Below are 19701 nucleotides of genomic sequence, written 5' to 3' on the forward strand. Positions count from 1 at the left end.
TACACCCATAATCATACCTCTAACTGTCCTGTAAATTTTATGTATAACCTCTTAATTTAATGTAACCATGTATCGTAACTCTGCCCACGACATACTTGAAAACGAGAGTTAATGCTCAATGTATTACTTCTGGGTACCACGTTTTATGGGGAAGGGGGGGGGGGTGGTGTGTGTGTGTGTGTGTGTGTGTGTGTGTGTGTGTGTGTGTGTGTGTGTGTGTGTGTGTGTGTGTGTGTGTACAAAATAACCCCTAATTAATCTTATTGCCTCCTCAGACTATTGCTAACAAAACTGTGTGACCGATCCCATTCAGTATAGTGTCCTGAGCGCGTGGTGGGAACACGCTTAATAATCCCCCAAAATGCCCCTCAGTGTGTGCAGGCAGCATGGGGGTTATTGCCGTCACTCACTGCGAGAGCTTCCAAAGTCACGTCCCACAATGCCATGCTCGAGTCTTTGGAAGCTCCTGCTGTGACTGTGATACCCCCACACTAAGGCACAGATTGAGGCCTTAGCCAGTACACAGTACCCACACAGGCTCAGGAACACCCATTTTTCAGGGCGGAGAAACCATTGAAGATACCTCACAAACCCGTAGGTGTTCCCCCTGTTGGAAATCGCTGCTCTAGGGACACTGGGATAAAGCAGGCAGCTCAGGGCTGCTTTCAACCTTTCATTCATGGTCTTTGATTTGAAAGAATCAGAATGCCAATTCAATGTGTTTTTCCATTCAAATGTCTTTCTTTGGGCCACAATCTGAAAGGTGCACCCTTGACAGCACTTACCCACCAGCCAACACCACCTCTTCCATTTTAATGTTTGTTTCATAAAGCACTAACAACTCTCAGACCAAGCACAGTGCCAGACTGCGTATTGCTTCCATTGCAATCTGTATGGGCAGTGGGCATGGTTACATTTTTTAAATGCCTTGTTGCAATATCTGTTGGCACTGAGGCATTAAAGTGCCCTGGGGAGACATGACTGGGTACATTGTGTCACATTTTATAACAGCGCCTTTGTTGACCACCAAAGACAAAAAAAATCTCATCCCTTTTTCAAACATGCATACTCCTTCACAGGTAGCATCTTTCTTTACTTAACGAATGCACGCGAGGTGTCAACATCCGGATTTCAAAGGACTGTATTTATAAGGGTTATCTTAGGTGCACAGCTTCGCCAATTAACCCTTACAGGGTTAAAAGGGCCAGAGGAACAGGAAGTAGCACTGCAATTACAGGCCGGAGCCAAGCCACAAGTGCAACAACAATCTTGTTTTCTAGTCTCTCTGCATACTGCAGCATTTAGAGTACAGGAAAATAGCAGTTAATCATTAACCCCGACACTTCCACCCTGACAAAAGGGTTAAAGCAACAGTCCTACAAGCCCTTACTATATCCCTTCCCTAGGGATGCCATGTTAGCCTTCCACAGAAGCTGCCAGATGTGCATATTCGGCAGTATGTACAGATGTGCTGCTCTTGTTACATAAACAAGCTCTTTGGGATTCTGCCTTTGTCCTACTAACTCAGGGGAGACCAACTCCAGTCCTCAAAGGCTGCCAACAGGTCAGGTTTCAGGATATCGCTGCTTCAGCACAGGTGGCTCAGTGGTTGACTGCACCCCCTGTGCTAAAGCAGGGATATCCCAAATAGCCAGCCTGTTGGTGGCCCTGGAGGACTGGAGTTTGCCAGCCCAGCACTATGTAATCTGCCATGTGCACTGACGGGAAATCATGTGAAAAGCCCTTACCTTATTCCTGTTTGGTAGAAACTTCAGGAACCGCAGCACCACGCAGCGCTGAAAGAGAACACTTTATATTTCAGTTTCATAATATTACAACACACACACGTTTCACCCCATTCCCAAGGCAAAGCTCCCCTTCTCCTGCACACACTTCTTCCTGCAGTACTACCATTTATTTGTAATGCGCCAACATAATCCATAGCGCAGTACAATAGGGTTTTTAACGCCACCCTGCATTTCATCTGCTTGTCCTGTAGCGTCACAAATCACATACTAATCCTATGGTAAAACGTCACGCGTGTTACTCCCTCACCGATTCATGCTGCTTGTCTCAGTAAAGACTCTGGGACAGCTGTATAGGAGACTTATATGCTAGGATATGGATTCTGACATTTCAGCTCTACTGGTAAATGTATTTCACAAACAGAAGAGAGAAATGTATGGTTACAGGGCATGGCGTGTCACACTGTGGGCCATGGTTACTAAGTGGTGCTAAGCTTAGGTCACTTGAATGGGATAGGAAGGGAACTTGCGTTTTAGCATCACTTGGTTAATATGGACACGTGTGCTGTAAAATAGTAACTTCACTTTCGCTGCCCAGAGGGGCCAGCACCGCACTGCACAGCAGTTGATGGGATAAAAGGCTATGCATTTAGTACCAAGTCCCTGTGACGAGCAGGGACACCCCTCGCATTAGTTTGATAAATCATGTCTCTAGTACATGTTCCAGATGCCAATTTAGTCGTGGAGACGTGTAGGTTCAGTGCAGGTTACGAAATGTTGTTTTATGGATCAATACAAGTTCTTCACCGATGTACTACATGTACAGAGATTTCCAAACCTCACAGGTCTCCACTTGGTACAGTGCCCAGGACATAGACCTCTGGGGTTTCGTAATCGCTGCACTCATTAGCTCTGTGGTCCACTGGAAGGAATCACAACCTGTACTTGGGTAGTGGAACGTGACTGCACATCACGCCAAAGAAGCCTCAACGTTCATGAATAATTACTGGTACATTCCAGAGAGGTGTAGAAAATGGAAGCAAGTACACGGTCTTATGCAAAGAATATTTAATGTGCCACAAGAAGGTCCAACGTTTCAGCAGGGAACTGCCTTTATCAAGGAGAGTGCTGCCCTCTCCTTGATAAAGGCAGTTCCCTGCCGAAATGTTGGACCTTTTTGTGGCACATTAAATATTCTTTGCATAAGCCCGTGTGCCTGCTTCCATTTTCTACACTGTTCTCCCCTGGGATGTCTGGACCTCCCTGGACCCAGTGCACCGGCAGATAAGTCCCCCCTCCAGCACCATATTGCAGTGTGCAAGTACTCCTCTCTATGACATTGCAGAGAGATGACACAGGTTAAGGTTTCATTGGAGGACTTTATTAAAAGTGAGAATACTGACTCATGTGACGTCATCTACTGTACATGCCAAGAGTTACATTTGTGTCTGTGGCACAGAATGGCATGCAATGATTAGACCTGGGAGGTCTAGCAGGTACTAAGGGACAGATATCCATTTGTCACTCAAATTTAGGATTAAGACAGTCGTGATTAGTCTCGTTGCGTCCGTAATGAGCGCCTGAATCTATTGATGTAACTCACGTGTGTCTCAGTATTAGAAAAGGGAAGCTATGAGTGCGGTTATATACTGAGGCAAAATCTTGGTTTTTTTTTAAACTGTCATAAAACGGTCACTCACAGCTGATTTACAACAGGGATGGGTATATGTTGTTTCAATGGGGGAAAAGTCGAGCTTAAGTCTGAGCTCTGAATGAACTGTTGCCTGCTCGGGAGAGAGTATTTACATTTTGGGACACATTTTGCTACAACAGGTGTTTTAAGCACATTTTATTTTTTCTATAATAAATAGGGACCTGGGACTGGCAGGTATTAACTTTACATCTTATTTGCATAATTTCTCAGGTGGTGGAAGCATATAGATATGATTGCAATTAAGGGGTTAATATTAACTCATTGAAAGTACCCTGCGGAGGAGAAAGGTGAGTTGGATAGAGTAGTCGTGTGTATTAACCCTGGTTGCATATCTAGTCACGTGCTCACTTCTGGCTGCTCGTGACAGGTGGTATATGAGGACACATTATGGGGACATATTGTTCAGTTGAGGGACCTTTGTGAAGGTAAAGAGTGGGACAGCCTACGAGCTGCGTATTAACCCTTATTCCATATGCAGGTCCCGTGCTCACAGGTGCACCGTACGTGACAAACACAAAATGTAGATCTCTTCTGAAAGAACTAGGCCCCGTTTAGAGCATTTTAACCATGGTCAATAATTCTAGCTCCTGCTGTCTATTGGTAGATAGATGTCTCATTAGATGTCCAATATTCTCCAACCCTCTCAAAGCACCAAAGAAACCTCTGGTCTGGCAAAGGCCTCTCCTACGGATGACTTATGTGGGTTAGATACCAGAGGTGTCATCAGAAAAAAATCTAAATGGATCTATGGAATTACTTCAATTAGATTTTCTCCAACGATAAGTAGGGAGCTGGAAGTACAAGTAGAGCCATGCACCACCCACCCTTTTCCACGCACTCTGAACGAGTTCTTCAGGTCTTTGGACACTGATGTTTTACTATACAAAACCAACTGCATGACATTATCAAGCAGAGGATTATACGATGTTGGTTCAATAGTTATCCCAACCATCATGACTAAAAAGGGGTTTGTTATTCCATCTAAAAATAACTTCAATAAAAAAAACACGACAATCATCTGCTTCCTAACCAGGAAGAACTAGCCACATCTACAGACCGTCCTGTTAAATATGTGGTTATTGTAAGCAACGATAGACATGAGCTAAACTTGTCAGCAACATTTACACAAGTGTAACAATTTCAGGGAGTTTAGGTCAGTTACATCAAAAGGACTGACCAGGCAAAAGGCAGCCTCTTGAGTCATTTGTGGCCAAGGATGAGAAAGGCTGCAGTGTGAGGAGATCCATCTACTCACACAGGGCTCTGCTTAGTACAAAGCTAGCCTCTGCTCAACCTTTTGGTTCACACACAATCCAGAGGATGGCAACGGACTTACTCCGTCCCAGGACCCACAGGAAGTGAGGAATCTTAATACACTGCCCCACTACTGACCTGATTCATTACTAAGGTGTGAAGATGAAGTGAGGGTATCAGTGTCATCTCTTTATATCATTCGATTTGTGTAGTTCCTCTGGTGTCATCACATTTGTCGCACAGAGTATTTTAAATACCCTTTCGTTAAAGCATAACACGTGGCCCATTTAGACAGCTTGTAGTTTCAGGTACCTCAAAAAAAAATAACCAACGCGTATCTCAGAAATAGTCCAATAGCCAGCAGCCATGTTATTCTATCCCAGGTCTCTACCAGAGTGAAATGTTGTGTGGTTTTATCCCATCATTGAACTAGGCAAAAATTGAATTATGCAAAAAATATTAATGGGCGATTACTTAAATGTTTAAACAGATATATACAAGAAGGCCAAAAAAGCAAAGTGCTACACACCAGCACCAAGGGGTCAATGTTATCAAAGGGCAGTGTCTGTCTCCTACACCCACCGAGTACAGGGAGGTTACAGGAACAGGCGAGGGGGCAGCAGATCAAGCTTTGCTCATGCGTACGTGCAAATACTGCTCACCAGATCACACTAAAACAAACACAAAGTTCATTCTTCCCAGAAACGAGCTCTGCGAGAATGTACAAAGTGGAGTTGTCTGTTTCCATTGAATCATCGAAAGAAAAACAAAACTGGTCAGCATCAGAAATATCGACTTTTATCAAGCTGCACGAAACATACCGAGTACTGTATCTGCGATAGTACATATTTCTGGGGGCGATTAAGATACCCTCAGTACTGTAAATATGGCTACAGGCAGCATAGCACACATTGAGAGACTCAGAATAGGGACAATACAGTTCACTCTTTCACTGCCAAGGAATTGCTTCCCCTGCTTTGGGACGGAGTGAGTTACCAGAAGACCAGATCAGGGTTGTGTGAATCAGGGTCAGTTTGCACAGGAACAGAAAAAGTAATGTATTCACTGCCTAATATACTTGCCCTCATTTGCATTTCAGCCTAATCTGCCTGTATGGGAAAGAGGCTCGTTTTGCCTGAGGATGGTGTTTAATTGTAACCAAATAACTGAAATGCAGTCATTGAAGTTTCAAACTAAACATATGTTAAAGCAGCATTGTGATTCAGTCACAGAACTGGGGAGATGACTCGCCAACAGCCGCGTGTTTTACATGCAATGGGAGATATGGAGACACCTGGCGATAACGGGACAGATGTTCCCAGATGCACCCGGCTCCCGGGTGGGATTTCTGATGCTGCTTCCTATATACCAAGTCCCTGCCTTTGTTTAGTGTGTTTGAGGCAGTGTAAAAACAGGACAGGACTGGCTGAGGCAATGGAATCTCCCCTTTCCCAGGAAGTTTGAGTTTCCTCATTTAGATCAACCACAATGTTGTTTCAGAAAGATGAAGCAGCAGATCCCACATGCACAGACAGGGACCAGTGTCACAACTACGGATCCAGCAAGTGTCCTGCTGGGCCATACAAGTAAAGGATGCAGTCCACTTAAAACCCATTTCTAACCTGTTAGAACAGGAGAGGCCAACTCCACTCCTCAAGAGCCACACAAACAGGTAAGGTTTTAAGGATATTCCTGCTCCAGGTGGCTGTCGTTGACTGAGCCATTGATTGAGCCACCTGTGCTGAAGCAGGAATACAAACCTGACCTGTTGGTGGCTCGAGGACTGGAGATGGCCACCCCGTTTTAAAAAGAAACAATTCTTAACTCTGCATGAAGTTGAGAAACCTACTTTGTGTTCTCCTGCCCTGCAGGGGTTAAGCCTGCTCCCTTTATCCCATTCTCTGCCCTGGGTGGGTGTCTCCTGGTGTGTCACTAGTGAAACTGCATCTGTAATCCGACTTAGGAAATGTACGTGTTTGTTTTACACCAGGCAGGATGCAAACACAGGAGTATCTGTGCGAATGTCCCTGGGATCAAGGCTTTGGGTTATGCTTCAAGAATGATTCACCTGCCTTTTAACCTCTATACTGCCAGGGGGGTGTTACATCACAATTGCAATACAGCCACGTTAAATAATCATTAGGATCACAGCTTTTCCTGTACCATTCAGAGACAGATCGCTTGCATTTTCTCCAGTTCAGAGCCAGACATGTTATTGATTAGCAGATCCATACAGGGCCCCGTCTGCAAAGCAAACACGTGCTTCCAAAGACTGGTTCATAGGAGACAGACCTATTTGCTTTTCAAACATTTTGTCTCGCATGGTAAAGTAGGAGAAGCTCTCACTATTCCGCTACTTTTTTGGCAGTTCTGTTAATCCCTCCCATGCCAACAATGCATCAGTATCCCTAGTCTGGCAGCAAAAGGGTTAACCATGGCAGTGAAGGGAGTTGTCTGCCAAAAGCACATCTCCCACCACAAATGTTTCCCTCACAAAGCCTCCTCTTTAGGAGACTGTGTAAATGTGGCTCATGCTGGCTGGGCTGTTCGGTCCCTTGCCAAGGGACCACGTGTAACCTTGCGATGGCTAATAACAGCCCACTTACTCAGCAGAACTGTCTGCAAGCTGCGAGTGGCACAGCAACGGGGAACAGTGTTATATTTCTCTGCTACTGCCCAAGTATACCGCACCTCCCCCACTCTGATCCCAACGGCAGTGTGCAGAGGAGCACGGCGTTCCCCAGTCACCAACCTACACTTTGGTTAATAGGGGGAATTTGTCTCTCCCATTCTGTCACAGCGCATGCGCACTGCTCCGTTATTTAACTCAAACAGCTATAAACCGGGCGCAACTTCACCTCCTAACTAGAATAATGCCACAGGGGTATAACTGGGGTGCACAGTCTGTGTGAACGTGGGTACTTAAAGTCCTTCTTCCCCCGAGCGGGGGATCCTTGAGTAAACACAAGAAGAAAAAACACACAGGCACAAATATAAAGAGGATTTAAAACAAATTAAAAGCAGATAAAGCTCACTTACATGTGAGATTATATGGATGGGCACTGCAGGGAGTGGGTGCAAAAGCATCAATGAAAATGTCCTTGGCTGGTTAGAGGACGAACTCGACCAACTGCCCCCATGGTAGGGCCGTGTACTCAGCCCCATAGTCAGGGTTGTTCGCGAGCCTCATCCAGCATTGGTACATCCACACGTACATCCACGCGTACATCCACGCGTACATCCACGCGTACGCTACGCTCGCAGCACACTTCCACATTCGGTGTCCGCCGTGGCAGGTTACATCACTATCACCCTTAACCCTACGTGTTTCGCTCCTATGGCTTCGTAAGGGGATCTGGTCAGGAGTTGGTTGCGTTTGTCCTCTATAACTTTCCGTTTATGCACTTTTCAATGGCAGTTTAGAAGGTGCACGAATCCCCCTGCCTCTTCTTGCATGGGGGGAGAGGAGACACACATCCAGACTACGCAGGACAGTGTATGTAAGAAGCTAATAAAAACTATGACTACAGCAACATGGAATGAAATATTAACAAGGAAACGCTGCGTCGTTTCGCGTCGAGACTTTAATTACCAGTGACCCTGTTGATGACTGTAAATTATTTCCTGCGGGTCAGCGTGTACCAGCTACTTATTAAAGTGCTTGTGAGTCATGCTAATGAGAAGGCGTGTTCACACTGGCAAAGTGACAGCACAATTGGGAGCTTTGAAAGAGGTGGACTCCCTGCTCACAAGGGTTTAACCCATTCCCCACTGGACAGAACAGATTCTGAGCAAAGCCAAATAACGTCGATTGGGAAGCAGCAATAATACTGGGATCGCCACTAGAGGACCCAGAAACAAGAGTTATACAATGCTCACCATTAGGAAAATAATTTTTCAGTAAAGAAATCCTTTATTACATTCTCCCCCCTAGCCCGATACCCTACAAAATTGGGGCCAGTGCGCGAATTAAACCGAGTCCCACATCACCGTCTCGGTGATACATGCTTCCGCTAAACTACGCCATACACAAAAATAAGCCGTTAATCTTATTAAGATGCAAGAAAACTAAAACAAAAAAAGTACTAGGTAATCGGCTCCGGGGAGGGAACAGTATGACATTTTATGCGGTGATGAAATCTGGCCTTGGCTATTTTGCAAACATTTCCCTAACTGAAATAAATTTCTTGCACCATTCATCACCGAAAAGCAAATGTCCCGCTGGGCTGCTTGTAACAATCACACGTCTCCTTCCTCCTACACAAATCGGAGACCATTCAATATGGATTTGTAAACAGCTTCTGGGGTACGGTACCCAAAAGGAGCTTTTATTGATGTGGAAAACAAACTCTAAACCAAGCAACGCAGGGGGCCAGATTTACCTTTAACACACACCAAATGTGTTTTTTTTTGTTTTGTTTTTAAAGAAACAGACGAGGAAATGTTTACAAATATGCAGAAGAGAAACTCCAGTAAATCCAAGTCAGCCCCACTGTGCCAAAAATCAAAGTGGGGTGTAACGGGGCGAGCCACAGACTGTATATCCGTTTAGGTTTTAGGAGGAAAGTTTAAGATACTACAGTATTAGTAAGTCATTTTGGAAAGTCTGACAGTGTTCAAGTCACATTGTGGCCTGTGAATGAGCAGGGTGTCCCATCTTATACGCTGCCCCTCAATGGCAACTTATTGATCAGATTTACACTTAATTTGACCCAGAGTGTGTACTTTTAACTCCAAAGCAAGCATTTCTGGCCCTCTCCAAGTGACGGGTTAATAATAATGATATTCCCGACATGTCGGCTTTTCTGAAGAGATCTGAGCTTTGCAGAACCTGAGAAGTGGAAGTCTGAGCGTCTATCTGGTGGCAGAAAAAGAAATGTGGAACATGGGTATCAATTTACATACAAGTAATAAAGTAACATGCTGGTTAAAGGTTAGAGGAGTGGCCAACTCCAGTCCTCAAGAACCACCAACAGGTCAGGTTTGAAGGATATCCCTGCTTCAGCACAGGTGGTACGATCTGTGGCTGAAGCAGAGATATCCTTAAAAACCTGACCTGTTGGTTGGCCCTTGAGCACTGGAGTTGGCCACTCCTGAGATAGGAGCAGTAGGAAGCATCCGAGAGGCAATCCAAGCCCTTGTGTTTTTTTTTGTTTTTTTAACATACAATTGAGGTCTCCACAGCTTAACCCCATACATTTCAACTCCGGAGATACATACCACCAGTGTATGTGTGTGGTGTGTGGGTGGTGTGTGTGGGTGGTGTGTGTGGGTGGTGTGTGTGGGTGGTGTGTGTGGGTGGTGTGTGTGGGTGGTGTGTGTGGGTGGTGTGTGTGGGTGGTGTGTGTGTTTGGTGAATCACACTAAATCCCAATGCAGTCAGTTTCACAGCCCTCATTCTGTGCTCCCTGCATCATTTCACAACCTGTACATGCTCACGCTGTAAAATATCTACATAGTCCGCTGCGTGTAACATTGCACAGGGTCACTGTCTGGCGCCACCTCTACCTCTACACGGGGCGCCACCTCTACCTCTACACGGGGCGCCACCTCTACACGGGGCTCTACCTCTACACGGGGAGTCACCTCTACACGGGGAGCCACCTCTACACGGGGCGCCGCCTCTACACGGGGCGCCGCCTCTACCTCTACACGGGGCGCCGCCTCTACCTCTACACGGGGCGCCGCCTCTACCTCTACACGGGGCGCCGCCTCTACCTCTACACGGGGCGCCGCCTCTACCTCTACACGGGGCGCCGCCTCTACCTCTACACGGGGCGCCGCCTCTACCTCTACACGGGGCGCCGCCTCTACCTCTACACGGGGCGCCGCCTCTACCTCTACACGGGGCGCCGCCTCTACCTCTACACGGGGCGCCGCCTCTACCTCTACACGGGGCGCCGCCTCTACCTCTACACGGGGCGCCGCCTCTACCTCTACACGGGGCGCCGCCTCTACCTCTACACGGGGCGCCGCCTCTACCTCTACACGGGGCGCCGCCTCTACCTCTACACGGGGCGCCGCCTCTACCTCTACACGGGGCGCCGCCTCTACCTCTACACGGGGCGCCGCCTCTACCTCTACACGGGGCGCCGCCTCTACCTCTACACGGGGCGCCGCCTCTACCTCTACACGGGGCGCCGCCTCTACCTCTACACGGGGCGCCGCCTCTACCTCTACACGGGGCGCCGCCTCTACCTCTACACGGGGCGCCGCCTCTACCTCTACACGGGGCGCCGCCTCTACCTCTACACGGGGCGCCGCCTCTACCTCTACACGGGGCGCCGCCTCTACCTCTACACGGGGCGCCGCCTCTACCTCTACACGGGGCGCCGCCTCTACCTCTACACGGGGCGCCGCCTCTACCTCTACACGGGGCGCCGCCTCTACCTCTACACGGGGCGCCGCCTCTACCTCTACACGGGGCGCCGCCTCTACCTCTACACGGGGCGCCGCCTCTACCTCTACACGGGGCGCCGCCTCTACCTCTACACGGGGCGCCGCCTCTACCTCTACACGGGGCGCCGCCTCTACCTCTACACGGGGCGCCGCCTCTACCTCTACACGGGGCGCCGCCTCTACCTCTACACGGGGCGCCGCCTCTACCTCTACACGGGGCGCCGCCTCTACCTCTACACGGGGCGCCGCCTCTACCTCTACACGGGGCGCCGCCTCTACCTCTACACGGGGCGCCGCCTCTACCTCTACACGGGGCGCCGCCTCTACCTCTACACGGGGCGCCGCCTCTACCTCTACACGGGGCGCCGCCTCTACCTCTACACGGGGCGCCGCCTCTACCTCTACACGGGGCGCCGCCTCTACCTCTACACGGGGCGCCGCCTCTACCTCTACACGGGGCGCCGCCTCTACCTCTACACGGGGCGCCGCCTCTACCTCTACACGGGGCGCCGCCTCTACCTCTACACGGGGCGCCGCCTCTACCTCTACACGGGGCTCTACCTCTACACGGGGCGCCGCCTCTACACGGGGCGCCACCTCTACCTCTACACGGGGCGCCGCCTCTACAACTTATAACACTCAAGAAAAAAAAAAGTTCTCGAACCACAGCATAAGCCCCACCCCCATCCCATGTATCACACGGCAAAGCCATACCGCCCCCCATTCCATGCATCCCACAACCATACCGGGCCCCAATCCCATGCATTACACCTCACAACCATACCGGGCCCCCATCCCATGCATTACACCTCACAACCATACCGCCCCCCCATTCCATCCCATGCATTACACCTCACAACCATACCGCCCCCATCCATCACACCCCACAGCCATGCCGCCCCCATCCATCACACCCCACAGCCATGCCGCCCCCCATCCCATGCATCACACCCCACAGCCATGCCGCCCCCATCAATCACACCCCACAGCCATGCCGCCCCCATCCATCACACCCCACAGCCATGCCGCCCCCCATCCCATGCATCACACCCCACAGCCATGCCGCCCCCATCCATCACACCCCACAGCCATGCCGCCCCCCATCCCATACATCACACCCCAGAGCCATACCACCCCCCCATCCCATGCATCACACCCCACAGCCATACCATCCCCCCATCCCACCGCCACAGCCATACCACCCCCCCATCCCCATGTATCCCACCGCCACAGCCATACCAGCCCCCCATGCCCATGTATCACACCGCCATACCACCACCCATCTCCATGTATTACACCGCCATACCACCCCCCCCCCCATCCCCAGGTATCACACCTCCATAACACCCCCCATCTCCCTGTATCACTCCGCCATACCACCCCCCCATCCCCATCCCCATGTATCACTTCGCCATACCACCCCCCATGTCCCTGTATCACACCGCCATACACCCCCATGTATCACATCACCTATCTCCCTGTATCACACAGCCATACCACCCCCCATCCCCATGCCACACCCCCATCCCCATCCCCATGTATCACACCGCCATACCACACCTCCAACCCCCCATTTATCACACCGCCATAGCCACACCACACCCCCCATCCGCATCCCCATTAATCACACGGCCATACCACACACTCCAGCCCCATGTATCACACTGCCACAGCCACACCACTCCCCATCCCCATCCCCATGTATCACACCGCCATAGCCACACCACCCCCCATCTCCATCTCCATGTATCACACCGCCATAGCCACACCACCCCCCATCCCCATGTATAACACCGCCATAGCACCCCCCCATCCCCATGTATCACACCGCCACACCACCCCCCATCCCATGTATCACACCGCCATACCACACAGCCCCATCCCCATGTATCCCACCACCACAGCCATACCACCCCGCATCCCCATGTATCACACCGCCATAGCACCCCCCCATCTCCCTGTATCACTCCGCCATAGCCATACCACACCACATCCCCATGTATCACTCCGCCATACCACCCCCCCATCCCCATGTATCACACCGCCATACCACACCACATCCCCATGTATCACTCCGCCATACCACCCCCCCATCCCCATGTATCACACCGCCATACCACACCCCCATCCCCATGTATCACACCGTCATACCACCACCCCCATCCCCATGTATCACACCGCCATACCACCACCCCCATCCCCATGTATCACACCGCCATACCGCCATACCACCACCCCCATCCCCATGTATCACACCGCCATACCACCACCCCCATCCCCATGTATCACACCGCCATACCACCACCCCCATCCCCATGTATCACACCGCCATACCACCACCCCCATCCCCATGTATCACACCGCCATACCACCACCCCCATCCCCATGTATCACACCGCCATACCACACATCCCCATCCCCATGTATCACACTGCCATACCACCCCCCCATCCCCATGTTTCACACCGCCATACCACACACCCCCATCCCCATGTATCACACTGCCACAGCACTCCATTCCACGCATCACACCGCCACCGCCATACCACCCCCCATCCCACGCATCACACCGCCACCGCCATACCACCCCCCATCCCACGCATCACACCGCCACCGCCATACCACCCCCCATCCCACGCATCACACCGCCACCGCCATACCACCCCCCATCCCACCGCCATACCACCCCCCATCCCACGCATCACACCGCCATACCACCCCCCATCCCACGCATCACACCGCCACCGCCATACCACCCCCATCCCACGCATCACACCGCCACCGCCATACCACCCCCCATCCCACGCATCACACCGCCACCGCCATACCACCCCCCATCCCACCGCCACCGCCATACCACCCCCCATCCCACGCATCACACCGCCACCGCCATACCACCCCCCATCCCACGCATCACACCGCCACCGCCATACCACCCCCCATCCCACGCATCACACCGGCACCGCCATACCACCCCCCATCCCACGCATCACACCGCCACCGCCATACCACCCCCCATCCCACCGCCACCGCCCATCCCACGCATCACACCGCCACCGCCATACCACCCCCCATCCCACGCATCACACCGCCACCGCCTTACCACCCCCCATCCCACCGCCACCGCCATACCACCCCCCATCCCACGCATCACACCGCCACCGCCATACCACCCCCCATCCCACGCATCACACCGCCACCGCCATACCACCCCCCATCCCACGCATCACACCGCCACCGCCATACCACCCCCCATCCCACGCATCACACCGCCATACCACCCCCCATCCCACGCATCACACCGCCACCGCCTTACCACCCCCCATCCCACGCATCACACCGCCACCGCCATACCACCCCCCATCCCACGCATCACACCGCCACCGCCATACCACCCCCCATCCCACACATCACACCGCCACCACCATACCACCCCCCATCCCACGCATCACACCGCCACCGCCATACCACCCCCCATCCCACGCATCACACCGCCATACCACCCCCCATCCCACGCATCACACCGCCACCGCCTTACCACCCCCCATCCCACGCATCACACCGCCACCGCCATACCACCCCCCATCCCACGCATCACACCGCCACCGCCATACCACCCCCCATCCCACGCATCACACCGCCACCGCCATACCACCCCCCATCCCACGCATCACACCGGCACCGCCATACCACCCCCCATCCCACGCATCACACCGCCACCGCCATACCACCCCCCATCCCACCGCCACCGCCCATCCCACGCATCACACCGCCACCGCCATACCACCCCCCATCCCACGCATCACACCGCCACCGCCTTACCACCCCCCATCCCACCGCCACCGCCATACCACCCCCCATCCCACGCATCACACCGCCACCGCCATACCACCCCCCATCCCACGCATCACACCGCCACCGCCATACCACCCCCCATCCCACGCATCACACCGCCACCGCCATACCACCCCCCATCCCACGCATCACACCGCCATACCACCCCCCATCCCACGCATCACACCGCCACCGCCTTACCACCCCCCATCCCACGCATCACACCGCCACCGCCATACCACCCCCCATCCCACGCATCACACCGCCACCGCCATACCACCCCCCATCCCACACATCACACCGCCACCACCATACCACCCCCCATCCCACGCATCACACCGCCACCGCCATACCACCCCCCATCCCACGCATCACACCGCCATACCACCCCCCATCCCACGCATCACACCGCCACCGCCTTACCACCCCCCATCCCACGCATCACACCGCCACCGCCATACCACCCCCCATCCCACGCATCACACCGCCACCGCCATACCACCCCCCATCCCACGCATCACACCGCCACCGCCATACCACCCCCCATCCCATGCATCACACCGGCACCGCCATACCACCCCCCATCCCACGCATCACACCGCCACCGCCATACCACCCCCCATCCCACGCATCACACCGCCACCACCATACCACCCCCCATCCCACGCATCACACCGTCACCGCCATACCACCCCCCATCCCACCGCCACCGCCCATCCCACGCATCACACCGCCACCGCCATACCACCCCCCATCCCACGCATCACACCGCCACACCACCCCCCATCCCACCGCCATACCACCCCCCATCCCACGCATCACACCGCCACCGCCATACCACCCCCCATCCCACGCATCACACCGCCACCGCCATACCACCCCCCATCCCACGCATCACACCGCCACCGCCATACCACCCCCCATCCCACGCATCACACCGCCATACCACCCCCCATCCCACGCATCACACCGCCACCGCCTTACCACCCCCCACCCCACGCATCACACCGCCACCGCCTTACCACCCCCCATCCCACGCATCACACCGCCACCGCCATACCACCCCCCATCCCACGCATCACACCGGCACTGCCATCCCACCCTCCATCCATCACACGCATCACACCGGCACCGCCATCCCACCCCCCCATCCCACGCATCACACCACCATACCACCCCCCATCCCATGCATCACACCGGCACCGCCATCCCACCCTCCATCCATCCCACGCATCACACCGGCACCGCCATCCCACCCCCCATCCCACGCATCACACCGCCACCCCCCATCCCATGTATCACACCGCCACAGCCATACCACCCCCCATCCCATGTATCACAGCGCCACAGCCATACCAACCCCCATCCCATGTATCACACCGCCACCGCCATACCACCCCCCATCCTATGTATCACACCACCCCCCATCCATCACACAGCCATACCACACCCCTCATCCCCATGTATCACACCGCCACAGCCATACCGCCTCCCATTGCCAAATCACCATCACATCTACCCATTCCAACACACCGCCAGCCCATCACACAGCCTCCCATCACTTCCTCCCATATGTGGCCCCGCCGCGCACAGCAATACGTCACGGTGTCTCGCGCCCCCCGCCCCACGTAACGGTTTGTGTGTGTCCCCGCGCGCACCGCGGCTTCCTCCTCACCTGCGCGTGGGACACGACGAGGCCCTTGTTCCCCTCCCCGTGGTAATTCCATTCATTCTCGTCCATCTTCTCCGCTTCCATCACCGAACCCGGCCGGGGGAGCGCGGTCCCGGTGCTGAGGAGGGGGATACCCTGTGCCGGTGCCTGTCTGCCTTCCTCCCGCCCCTCTCACTGTCACCCGCACTCCGGCTGGGGGGAGGAGTCCGTCACAGAACTGCTGCGGCCCGCCTACACTCTAACCACGCCCAGTCGGAGAGTCGGCGCGGCCTGATTGGCCCGTTATCGTGGGCGGGGTTCCTGCTACCATAGAGCTGAGGAGTGGCCAGAGAGCGGCAGCAAATGTGGTGGTGGCATCTCTATGGTCTCTTTGGGGAGGCCTGAAACGGTCATAATGATGGGTGTCTAACCGCACACTCTGTTCTGTGCATATATGTACAGTATGTGTGTGAGTGTGTATATATAAATATACACATATACCCTTTATACTGTATGTATTATAGCAACTGTAAATATTCCTGTATATTTATTTGCATGTCTTAGACAGGTCTGCAACCCTGTCTTTCACCATTCTCACCCAGCACACAGCACTTCCACTACAGCAAGGGATTCTGGGAAATGACATGCAAATGAGCACACAGTGCCCCCTTTTATCTGAAGCTCACATTACATGAGCAACCCTACATGAAAACCTGTCGCTTTTTCCTCCACAATATTACCAAGATACGCGTTTCCTCTGTTGCAGGGGTGCGCAAACTTCCTACGCTGCGGCCCCCCCCTTCTCTCACGATCGTGACACCCCCTTACCTTCAATGGAGCGTCAAATGATGCTGCGAGTCATGTGACGTCACGTCATATGACCCGTGGCGTCATTTTATGTCACGTCTATGGTAACGGGCGTCATTTGACGACCCGTAAATTTACAGAGGCCTCGCACTTTAGCGTGGGGCCTCTAACCGTGACCCCCCCCTCAATAAAGTCTCGCGTCCCCCAGTTTGCGCACCGCTGCTCTGTTGCTCGACTGCTAAAACTCTGACTCAGGCCCTCATTCTCTCCCGTCTCGATTACTGTAACCTCCTGCTGTCCGGCCTTCCTGCCTCTCACCTGTCTCCCCTACAATCTATCCTAAACGCTGCTGCCAGAATCACTCTACTATTTCTGAAATCTGTCTCAGCGTCTCTCCTGCTGAAATCCCTCTCCTGGCTTCCAATCAAATCCCGCATCTCACACTCAATTCTCCTCCTCACTTTTAAAGCTTTACACTCTTCTGCCCCTCCTTACATCTCATCCTAATCTCTCACTATACACCCCTCTGCCCCTCCTTACATCTCAGCCCTAATTTCTCGCTATGCACCATCCCAACTTGCGTTCGGCTCAAGGATATCTTCTCTCTACCCCCTTTGTATCTAAAGCCCTCTCTCACCTTAAACCTTTCACACTGCCCCACACCTCTGGAATGCCCTTCCCCTCAATACCCAACTAGTACCCTCTCTATTCACCTTTAAGACCCACTGTGACAGTAGGGATAGCTGGCATCACAAAACTGGGATGATGCCCAGCTAGCTACCCCTAAATCTATGTAACTTGGCCACCTATGTAAGGCTTATTTCAGCCAAATGTATTTAATCTCTGGGGGAGAACAGGGAATGTATAATGCACTATGAAAGTAAGAATGTATTTCAAAGCCTGTATTCGTTATTCCCTGTAAATGCAATCCCACAGTTTAGTGAATCAACATTGTTCTGTAATGTGCTTTGGGTGTCAGCCCTGCAAGAAAGTAAATGAGTTATTCCATTGTTACTGTCATCTCTATGTAGAAAGACTAAGCAATCCTCTGGCTTTTGTGGCACTAAATTAATCCGTGCTCTGATTGGCCTGCAGGCCCTGTCCCCTGTAAAGGATAGCAACAGAGGGCTATAAAAGGGGTGATGCTGGTCAGAAAATTCAGATCTACCTTCAGAGAGCATCTGAGAGCAAGAGAGGCTAACAGAGACTGAAAGACACTCTGGGAAGGAGTGTGGAGATTCCTTCAGAGGACCATCTGAGAGACACTCTGGGAATGAGTGTGGAGATTCCCTCAGAGGACTATCTGAGAGAGACTGAGAGTCAATCTGTGAAGGAGTTTGGATTTTGACAGTGAACAGCTGGAGATACATGAGTGGCTGCTGTGTGATCAGCACTCTGATATCCAGGACGAGAAGCAGACAGGGCAAGCCTTCTTGAAGCAGGCCCCTGCACCTAGCGAGGCTAGAGTCTACTCCCCAGGTCCCCAGTTGGTATTGTATCTTGTTTTGTACATCTTTGTTTTGTTTGCTGGCTTGCCAGAATAAACCCCATTTTATTCAACAACTTTGTGCTGTCTGGTGCTAGTGTGTAACGCTGTGCTCACCACAAACAAGACCCCGGTACTGAGGTGGGAATGGGTATAAACGCCACCCACAGCCACGGGGGCACGTCTGGCGAGTGGATGGTTAGGCAGCCGGGTCATGATTGGAGAGTTTAGATTAGTCTTGATACTTGCCGAGGTCAGAGGTAGGGGCCAGTAGAATAGTCAGAGTTCGATAGCCGTGGTCAAGGGTTAGAGCCAATAGAATAGTAGAGGGCCGTAAGCTGTGATTGGGTTTGGACAGATGCGGAAGGTCAGAGGTAAGCCGGGGTCGGTAAGCCAGAAGTGCGGAGTCCAAGGGTCAAGCCGGGTCGGTACACAGGAGATCAATCTGGAAAGCAAAGCAATGGAACACGGAACAAGGCAAGGCAAGGAACCAGGAAGTGGGAGAACAACACTACCAGGAAGTATGCTCACCTAAAGCGCAAGTGGCACAGCTGAGCATATATAGGAGGACAGGACCAATGGGAGAGAGGGGAGGAGTAGAGGTGCGGCCTCAGCGGAGGCAGGGTTAGGTTAAGCGGTGCAGGAGACAGTGAGCATGATGAGTGTTGACGCGCAGCTGGGGAGTGGTGCACACGCTTCATGTGTGCGCGCTGTCGACTGGCGCCGTAACCGGGGGGCGGAGCCAGACTCTGTGACGTCCACAAAGCTCTTCCGTGAGTGCGCGCGCTGTATGGATAGCGGGGTTGCGAGA

At 52.8% G+C, this 19701-nt stretch overlaps 1 protein-coding gene across 3 annotated transcripts in view; it reads right to left on the reverse strand.

Moving 5' to 3' along the window:
* IPPK (inositol-pentakisphosphate 2-kinase) overlaps positions 1-16863 on the reverse strand; it is a 47251-nt gene extending 30388 nt beyond the window's left edge. For all 3 annotated transcript variants that reach the window (XR_012788514.1, XR_012788513.1, XM_075573795.1), the window contains exons 1-2: positions 16622-16863; positions 1749-1796 (exon numbers count right to left, since the gene is read on the reverse strand). Coding sequence is in view for 1 of the 3 variants with exons in the window: in XM_075573795.1 (XP_075429910.1) it covers positions 1749-1796; positions 16622-16702 (129 nt within the window). In the remaining 2 variants the exon portion in view is untranslated. The remainder of the gene's footprint in view (positions 1-1748; positions 1797-16621) is intronic.
* Between the last annotated feature and the right edge of the window lie 2838 nt (positions 16864-19701).

This window comes from Ascaphus truei, chromosome 17, assembly GCF_040206685.1.
Source record: "Ascaphus truei isolate aAscTru1 chromosome 17, aAscTru1.hap1, whole genome shotgun sequence".
Lineage (NCBI taxonomy): Eukaryota > Metazoa > Chordata > Amphibia > Anura > Ascaphidae > Ascaphus > Ascaphus truei.